The sequence below is a fragment of the Cimex lectularius genome, unplaced genomic scaffold, assembly GCF_000648675.2.
Source record: "Cimex lectularius strain Harlan isolate CLEC.00 unplaced genomic scaffold, Clec_2.1 scaffold173, whole genome shotgun sequence".
NCBI lineage: Eukaryota > Metazoa > Arthropoda > Insecta > Hemiptera > Cimicidae > Cimex > Cimex lectularius.
Window position 1 is genome coordinate 173,166 of NW_019392800.1, and position 10,089 is coordinate 183,254.

At 32.2% G+C, this 10,089-nt stretch overlaps 1 protein-coding gene across 1 annotated transcript; it reads left to right on the top strand.

The window, feature by feature from the left end:
* Nucleotides 1-929: 929 nt before the first annotated feature.
* LOC112127317 lies at nucleotides 930-6,967 on the top strand. The gene is made up of 6 exons (XM_024228044.1): nucleotides 930-2,444; nucleotides 4,859-5,178; nucleotides 5,466-5,683; nucleotides 6,055-6,303; nucleotides 6,520-6,665; nucleotides 6,778-6,967. The coding sequence occupies exons 1-6, from the start codon at nucleotides 1,018-1,020 to the stop codon at nucleotides 6,947-6,949; spliced, it is 2,532 nt and encodes an 843-aa protein (XP_024083812.1). The 5' UTR covers nucleotides 930-1,017; the 3' UTR covers nucleotides 6,950-6,967.
* The last annotated feature ends 3,122 nt before the right edge of the window (nucleotides 6,968-10,089 follow it).

Sequence of the window (10,089 nt, forward strand, 5' to 3'; positions counted from 1 at the left end):
TAATAATTAAATCTGATAAATTTATATCAATTTTTTATGCCTTTATTTATTTTTAAAGTTTTAAAATTGTAAACTTATTTTTAAAAAACCTTCTCCACCATTTTTAAATTGTCCGAGGACAAAATCTCTTAAGTGCCAAAGCTTCTTCATTGCCATTTCACTTTCTTCTTACAGTTGGATAGACATTCTTCTTTTATGTAGTAGGTGCGTTCCTAGATGTAGCCGAGACTTTTGATAGGGTTTGACACCCAGACATCCTTCATAAGCTTAAACCTTTTCTTCCCTACCCTTAAAGAAACAAAGTTTTTCTCAGCTTTTGCGTCAGGTTTCTGCAGAAAATATGATGTTTCTGTGTACGGAATTCACGGTTTGCTAGTATGTTGTCTATGTTGATTTGAGAAAGTAGAAAGGCGAAATAGAAATATTAAAAAACGGAAAATTTCAACTTTCAGTTTTTTTGTGGGGAGGGGGTAACCAGGGCCTATTCGCAAAAAGTGACGTACACGTATCCGATATTTTGGAGTGCAGAATCTCCAAAAAAAAGTTTTGTCCAAATCCGTGACCCACCAAGCTGGTCTTGAGCTTTTTTGTTCTTAACGCAAAGTTGTTCTTATTTTATTACAGTTCATACATTAAAAAAGTGTGACTGCACGTAAAATAAATAAAATACAAAAAGGTTGCGCAATATTTTTACGTTAGATCTGTTTTGCTATCTCAGAGACATGCATTGCACATCAAATCATGGGTTTTTCTCCATTTCATTAACGAAGAAATTTGGAGTTTTGTGATTACGACTTTTTATGGATAGAAGAATAGAATCTTCACCGGAGAAATGTTAGCGTTGCATTTATTTTGGAAAAAAAACGTTTTCCGGCCCGGGACAAGTCGCTGTAGCAACGGGGAAAACGTATCGATTTCCTTCTGAAACGTTAGCACAGTATTAACACGATGATCAACGTTCGAACGGGACTAAAATCCGCAGAATAATTATTTGGATCGGATCGAGGTTCGCAGAAAATGGCCGTCAAATATAAAGACAGATACCTCAATTACGGCGATGTGAGACTTCAGAGAAGGATTTCACTGTCTCTCGGTGAAATTGTGGACAGGATGGACAATGCGACAAGCGAGGACAGAAAAATTGTACATTTGCAAAAACTTTTACAAGTTGATCTAACGGAAATTCTCTGCGACCAGTTGAAAAAGAAATTGTTCGTCATCATTCAAAAAGATTTGAATAACTTAAACAGTGACATATTTGAACTCGCGTTTAATTTACACTTGAAGTTGATGAAATCGAGTCCTTCAGAATATTCCACATACTGCTTCAGGAATGCTGTGCACACATTGATTTTGTTAACTGAACTGCAACAAGGCAAACAGAAGAACGCAGATGACCCTATTCTTTCCAGGCTTTTATATCTCTCAAAATACGTACTGCAAATATTTAATTTTGTCATTAATGATAGTACATCTTACTCGGACGAATGTCTTATGGAGATGAATGACCTCTTCGTTACTTTACTCTGCAAACGGACCAATGATGGCAACGGTCTAACACCGTTTGACATTATATCTAACATTGATTTCATGTCAAATTGGTCAAGGAGAATTGTACATTCACAACGGTCTAGAACGATATTTTTAAATTGCCTGAAAGGCCATCAGGAATTGATAAAATTACTACTAATAAATATAAAAGATTGGTACCATTCTCCAATAATCCCAAATAAGGATACCACACTTCATATGTTAGATGGAGAAATAATAAAGTTTTGTAATTTCATATTTTCTTTTTGTACGATAGTGAACATTTGCAAATTTCAAAGCAGCAGTCAGTTGTTGTCAGTGCTGATAGATGATAAGCATGTAGATGTAACGTTTGTTTTGAAAAGCAGTTTTGAATTTTTTAAACAGAGCAAATATATACATTCATTACCACAAACAATGATTAATTTCATGGCTAAAATGTTGGGTATGATTTTTAACAATTCACTCAATGTTGACAAAGCTATGTTGGACAACATGTTCCAGGACATCCATTTATGGGTCCCTCCGCTGATTATTTTGTTATCGGCAATTATTAAAAACGAAACATCGGCACTAAATTTCCTACAAGAATTTGAAAAAGTCCATATTAATTATTCTAAAACAGATTCTACCGATGGCTATGTAGATTTGGCCAAAGCACATGCAAACAGTATGACTAAATATGTATGCAAGTTAATAGCCTATGCCATGAACAACATCATGAAGGATGAAGACTGGGATTCAAATCTGGCAAAAAATCTATTATTCATCTTTGAAAATGTGTTCACAAAAAATCAATATTGCCATATTTTGGTTCACGAGGAACCGAAACTTGTTCCACACATTCTTCACTTTTGTCAAAATCCGAAGCCCATATCAGAAAGCAACCAAGAGCAACAAACTATGATCCTTGGGTAAGTTTACAAATTGCAAAATTGATAAATGTAACATGTATATTTATGTTTGTAATTGTAAAACATGTTTGTCATTGATGTCAGTTAATGACATTATTCCAGTATATAGTTTTATTTATTTGTTTCCTTGTTTTTTGTTTGTTGTTTTATTAACCATGTGGAAAGAAGCTTTTTTAATCCAATAATCAAACTTTTTTTAACCTTTACATTTGTAAGTAAAGTAATTCCTGTTATTCAGGAGAACTTAATAACTTCCAACTACCCATTGATGGTCACAGACAGTGTCAAACCACTTTACAACACTTTCTCCATACTATCCACAATCCTTTCTATTTGTAATATTGTCTCATCCTCAGCATTTTTCTCATGCTAAAATGCTGTTTTAGGAGTTTTCAACAGCACTCAACATGAGAAAAAATGTTGAGGATGAGACAGCAAAAGATCTAAAAAACGTTACAAACCTATTTGTTTTTTAATCTTTCAAGCTGAATTGCTGGCCATAGAATTATGTGCATATAAAATCAATAGCAAAATAACAAGGGTACAACTATAATATTTTATCAAATAGCAAGGCAGCTCCTAAGGCTAAGCCTTTGAGATTTTAAAACTAGTCTGGTACTGCCTATTACCCTATTAAAACAAAATGGGATCTACAAATAGCCTATTGTTAAGGAGGGGCCCAAGATCTTGAGAGAATGAAAGGCAATGAAGCAGAAGATCTATCCAAATATTGAGCTTTGAAACAACGAATAGACCCAAATCCATTTCATGGCATAAAGTATAGCCACATTAAAAAAGAACTGGAATCTTGGGTTGCTAGAGAACACAACAAATACTGAGAAAGCCAGACATGAAGCAATCAAAGATACTACTCACAAAAAGAATGAAAACGAGACTAATTAGAAAGAGATTAATTAATTTGTACTCAACAGAAAAGAATTAAAAACCTCAGGTATATTTCCAGTAAAATACCGCTAAAAAACAGTAAATATTAACAAATGACCAATGTCAACTATGCTTAGAGTATCCTAAGCAAGACTAAGGTAAATGTAGAAAGTAGACCTTGATACCCCTGAGAAGAATTGTATACTTTCTCAAAAAAACAAACATCTTTCAGGAAAACCATTAGCAGAGCTCAGATACAATAGATTAAGTTTAAATGCTAAAGGGGACAATCCCTATGGCCCCCAGAAGGAAAAACCCTAACTCTAACCTAACCTAGCCTGACTATCCGTAACTTAACCTAACCCTACCTCTAACCATACTTAATTTAACTAAACTGTCTCTAACCCTAATTCTAACTACCAATGATGCAAAAATTGGGTATCCAGCCCAAAAACATACACATGTTAAAACATGACACAATAACTCACAGACCAGAAGCACATCCAGCAGACCAAATGAATGAGAATAAGCCGATTGCATAACGTTTATTTACTTAACCTATGCCTATAGACCCAAATCCATTTCATGGCTTAAAGTATAGCCACATTAAAAAAGAACTGGAAACCTTTGACTAAGGTAACATGTTCCTGGATGGTTCAAGCTGAATTGCTGACCATAGAATTATGTGCGTATGAAATAAATAACAAAATATCACAAGGATGCAACTATAATAATACTATCAGATAGCAAGGCAGCACTAAAGGCCAAGCCTATGAGATCTCAAAACTAGCCTGATACTGCGAATTACCCTATTAAAGTTTAAAAAAATGGGATCTACTATAGCCCTGCAATACCTAGGAAAAGGCTGAGGTACTTAGAAAAGCCATTCTTGGGCACTGTAAAATTTGATACACCTGAGAGGAATTATGTACTTGACAAAAATAAAAAATAAATATTCCAGGAAAACCATTGGCACAGACACAAGGGATGTAGGTTTAAATACAATAGGGGAGAATCCCTATGATTCCAGAAGAGAAAAAAAACCACTACAGCTCACAAACAAGAAGCCGAAACTCGTCTGACAGACCAAACTAGCCAGAAAGGGAATAAAAATCCTACTTAGTTTATTTATAATACATGCTCCAGTAAAATAACGCATAGAGAAGATATAAACAGAAGAACACATCCTTAAAGAAAAATCTTCCAGGAATATTAGTAGTAGAGTTTATACACAATAGACAAAAGCGTAAGTGTATAAGGTCAAGTTGATTGGTTCATCAAGCCTTCTGTCCAAAAGTTTAATATTACAATATACTTTTAAAGAAGAATGACAAAATTTTATTATATAATACATCTTTGAGTCCACCTGAGACTTCTAATATCCACTGGCAAGCAGTTTTTTCCAATTTAGACCTCCATAAATTCTATATGGGCAAGAAAATATACTTACTTTAAAATTCAATTCATAGGCTATCTCCAATACTTTACAGAGGCTTTTTATAATAATTAATTTGTTGATAATTTTGCAGATGCCTTCAGAAAGTATTTGCAGTTATTCCATTTTCCCTTCAGTGTCTGCAAATGCTAAAAGAAGAGACTGCAGTACAAGAAATGTTGGGCTTTGCTGATTTTGGAACCGTCAAATGCAACAAATCATGGAGGCTGACATTTTTTCTGCTTACAACCATTTTAAAAAAATCAGAAGTCTACACAGCAGAGAGAAAAGTTTTAATTAAAAAATTATTGTATTACTTTATTAATTTACTTGAAACGGAAACATTTTCGGCTTGTGAAGGAGAAGAGAAAGAGTTATTATGTCTTGTGTTCGCTTTCACTCATGATGTTAATGGTAAGTGGTTATTATTAATATGTAAATTTATTCTTAATGTCAACTAATCAATAACACCTTTATTATATAAACATATTAAAAAGTTTTGTTTTATTAGTAAGAATTCTTGTTTATTTAAAAAATATATTCTTTGAGTTTGTGTATTGACATCTGTCCTTTTACAAATGATTTTCATTATTAATGGTAATTCATATTGTAAAATTTGTAACTCTGTATTTGTAATATTATTTTAAAATTGAAATATAAATTTCATTTATAATCAGTTTTATAATATATATGTTTTACAGGTCTAATGTCTGTTTTGGAGCTGTCAGATTCTGAAAGTGAAGTTACTGTAACGGACTCAATTGAGGAGTATCCACTGAACATTACTGAATTCATAAGTATTGCATTAGAGCTTGAAGGATTGGAAACATGCTTGCAGCTAACATCATTAAAACTCCTGAGAAATATGGCAAATTCCTTGGACTGCTGCCTTTATCTTCAAAATCAATTCAATTTCATGGTACTACATTCTATATATTCCATTATTAACTTAAATAATTTACCCTACTACCTAAAATTTCAAATAAGTTCTTTAAACATTTTTATTATTATAATAACGATTAAGCTCATCATCCACTTTTCATGTTATACTTTGTTTATTGTACAAGCATAGTTATGTAATTTGATCTGCTTATCCTCGCTGGGTTGGTCTGTCAGACCAAAATAATCCATAACGACCTAATTACAAATATTTTGAAGAAATGGTTTTTCACCATTGTCTTAGAGAATGAACTACTACAAAGCTAAAAGAAAAAAAGAAAAAGAAAATTCCGTATCATCAATTACTTCTGAAAATTATTTTTACTTATGAGTTTAACCTTTTGTTAACAGGTCAAACTTGAAAATTCTAAGCAATTTATCAACTCTGATGCCACAAGACAGTCATTTCCAATCATTGACGAAATCCTTAAAGCAGTATTCTTCAGTGGTTCTAAAAATGATGATGAATCTGCAAATAAAACTTCCAGTATAACTGACTTGTCTCGGTTTTTTGAACATTCGTTGGGCCACGAGCTGGAAAAGCTCTGGCTAGAATATTTGCCAGATTTCACTGCTAATTCATCAGATTTAAACCTCCAGGCAAGTTTATTGTGATAAACCATTAATCAATATTTTTATGGGCTAAATTTAGTAAACCTTTGACCTGCTATAATGAATTTGTCACCTTTCTATAAAATAATAATTTTCAAAGTATAATAAGTGATGAAGCAAACAACCAAACGCTTTAATGTAAATAAATTTAATGAATTTATAATTTTACTTATTTCATTATGCCTTTACAATAATGGTGCATAGAGCTTGCCGTTTGAGGAACTGTTATTAAACCTTGATAAAATTACTATGCCTTTACATTCGCATTCTGATGTTGAATTAAACTGGTCGGATATTGATGATATTCAGTTAACATCAGAGGATATGTTCGGCATAGAATTAACTCTAAGGTAAGGACAAATATTTATTGTTTATTATTTGATTCAATCTGTGCAATACACTAGTGAGAATGTCTTATTAACTTGTACATGCCATTTTATATTAACAGAATTTTTTATTTAGGTATGGAAAATTAAATAGATTAATTGACAATGGTGCAGAATATTCTAGCGATCTCCAAATAATAATTAAATGTTTAAAAAAAGCATTTGGACTCAGGCTAGAAGAATTTATAGGTTTTAACTGGTTTTCCGCCACAATTTTCCTACTGAATGAAGGCAACATGGAAAGGTGAAATAGCCTTTTATTTATTTTTTTATTAAACTTACTGTATTTTAAACATATCATATAACTGTAATAATAAATGCAACATATAGTATTTAGAATCTTGGGGTGTTATATTGATCTGTCCCCTGTTCTAAACATAAGTACACCAGTCAGTCCTAATTAATTTATGAACTTTTTACTTGCTCCTGTTGCAATGATAAATTGATCATAAGAGATGATAAAACATAATGTACATAAAAGGCACAAAGGACCCAGGCCAGCACCCGAATGAAGTGCTGGGCACCACACTATTTTTCTTTCCTTATGCTGTTTGAAATGTATTACTTTTATTTTTATAGAATATAAATTGTTTATTGTCTTATAGGAAGCATTATATATACAAAGGGGAGATTTCAACAACTCTTCATTGCAATTTAAAAACATAATACAACATATTAACATTTTGAAAAACAAAAATATAAAAATAAATGTGTGGTGATTAGTGACCGTTAATCGATAATTATTCAGAAATCGTGAGATGCTGTCTGGTGTGATGTAGGTTTCAGAAAAACAACAAACAAAAGAATTGAAGAGAACAAAAGAATACATGATTGAATGTAAGAAATATATTTTGCATTGTATAAATTCACTTTTCCACATACTAAATGTATTTGTTAAATGTAAACAATGTTTGTAAATCCCAGGCCCTGAAGATGGTCTCAATAAAGATTGAAATGTTGGCATGATAAAGAAAATGTTTTTCTGAAACCTACATCACACCAGACCGAATCTCACGATTTCTGAATAATAAAAATAAATAATAGTTACGCTACTGCAAACAAACAAAATAAATTGGATTTGAACAGATAAATAAAATGATTAGTTTAAACAGATATGTATTTATTCCTTTTAAATACTACCAATAACTAAACAGATCTCTGATCAGTTATTATTGCAATTGTAACACGCTCATTCCGATAACACAAAGGCTCTCTACCTTAAAACCCTGGGGGAAAAATAGAAATTAATCATTTGCTTTGTTCTGGTTTTGGTCAAAATATAATATATTCTGTATAGTTTTATAATTAAACTGTTTATTTACAAATGAACGGGCTTCTTATAGGATTGTACATTGGTCAATCAAAAATAATATGGTGTAATGTTTCTTTTACATGCATGTTACAAACTAATTTGCATTGATTTTATAATAACTTCCATTCTAAAATATTTTTAATGCTAATAATTAACTAGTCTTACCTGAACTAGTAACCTTATTTCCTAATGGGCAAACTAAAAAGCAAATATTGTTCAGCAGAAGTTAAACTAGATATATTATTCTGGACCCAGGGGGGTTAAACCATGAATCGAAGCATTTATTAATGTTTTTTGAGTACATATAGTTTTTCCACCTCTCAACTATATTGTCTTTCCTACTTAAAAAGCATTCTCAATGTGTATAATGTATGATAGATTTACACCCTAAAGAGATATGGCACTTATTCAGGCCATCAAACTAAATACCACTGATGGACCGGCAGGAATTTGTGATTTTTTTTAGTGAATGAACATCCCAGAAGAGTCTTTCTGATGTAGTGCTCTGGAATGATTAAAGGAAGGTGATGTAGTCGTTTAAAGAAGCACACTTGAAGTTCGTCAATTTCTCCTAAATGACTCAAAGCCCATAGTTAGGCACCATAGAAGGCAGAGGCTGCTACAATATAATCAACGAGCTTAACTCATTTTCGTTCCGTTAACTAGTTTCCAGCGACTTGCATTTGCCTTGGATAAGGATTTCCTTTGCTTTCTTGCCCTTGGTACAAGCATTTGTTGTGGCTAGGTCAAAAGTGCCCTGAGATCTAAGTGGAATACCGAGATATTTATATACATTCACATACTCAACAATAATCTCTTGGTATCGCAGTGGTCTTAAGTATTTACATCTGGGAGAGAAGTTCTGACAACCATCACCTTAGTTTTTTGGACATTGACATTTAGGTTGTTTGTGGAGCAGTATTCAGACAGCACATTAAGCATGTGTTATTCTACGAGTAATAAATCTGCTAACAACACTAGGTCATCTGCAAACAGAGGGCACACAATGTTGATAGTGTTGTCCAACTTGGCCCTTATGGCATTGTGAGATTTCAAAAAGGAAACAAAATCAGATAGCAATATATAAAACAGTAGGGGAGACAATGATACTCCTTGCAACACACTGTTGGTTATAGGTAACATCTTAGTTAATTACTTTTGCTTCCAAACTACCGAAAGTAAGAAAGATTTGTATTCACATGGGAAGTCGAAAAAATTGTTGTCCTATTTGTCATTTTTTCTCAGAAATCAAAAATTCCACTGGCATTTTGTGTTTCAGACCTTTCTAAACAAATTTGTTTCCATATCTGTCTGTTTGTGGTCAATTCCTAGTAACCTGCAAAATTTCAAAACTATTAGACCAATTTTTATGAAATTTTCAGGGATTATGCAGGTTGCTTTTTAAATGATCCCCTATGAATTTTATTCCAAACGGATTAACATATGCTTATGTGTATGCACAAAATATGAAGAAGCTATACTGTCTGCCCAGTTGGTAGACTTTATTGTTTACTTTCAGTTTGAAATTCCCTAAGAGTAAAAGAACTTGATCAACTCGATTATTTTGCCATCATTACTTTTATTTTTATGTAACAATACATTTAGCCTTTTTTAATGTTAGTTTACATTTTTGAGAACATCTTAGTTGACTGTTTTCTGTTCAACTATTACACTGCGTGTTGTTTAGTTTTGTTTGTTGTTTATAAAATAGCTAAAAACCAAATATGAGCCTCATGTGGACTGGTAGTGTGATGCTAAAATAATTCGAATTTTAGCTCAAGCATTTGGAATCACTGACTTGTATAATATATATTGGTATATTGTATTTTTATGTAATATACAAAATACAAATTTAAAGAAAATGTTTTTTGTCAAAAAAAAATGAAAATTTCCAGATTTATTGTTAAAAATTAAGAATGCTTTTTGCCTTGGATTATCAGGCAATGCTATGTGGCGACTTTGGCACAAAAGTTGCCAACATTTATAAGTTATTAATTAAGCAGCCCAGTGATGACCCGACTTGATGAGTACAAAGATAAAGATGTAAGAGAAAATGTGTTGAATTCTATCTAAAAA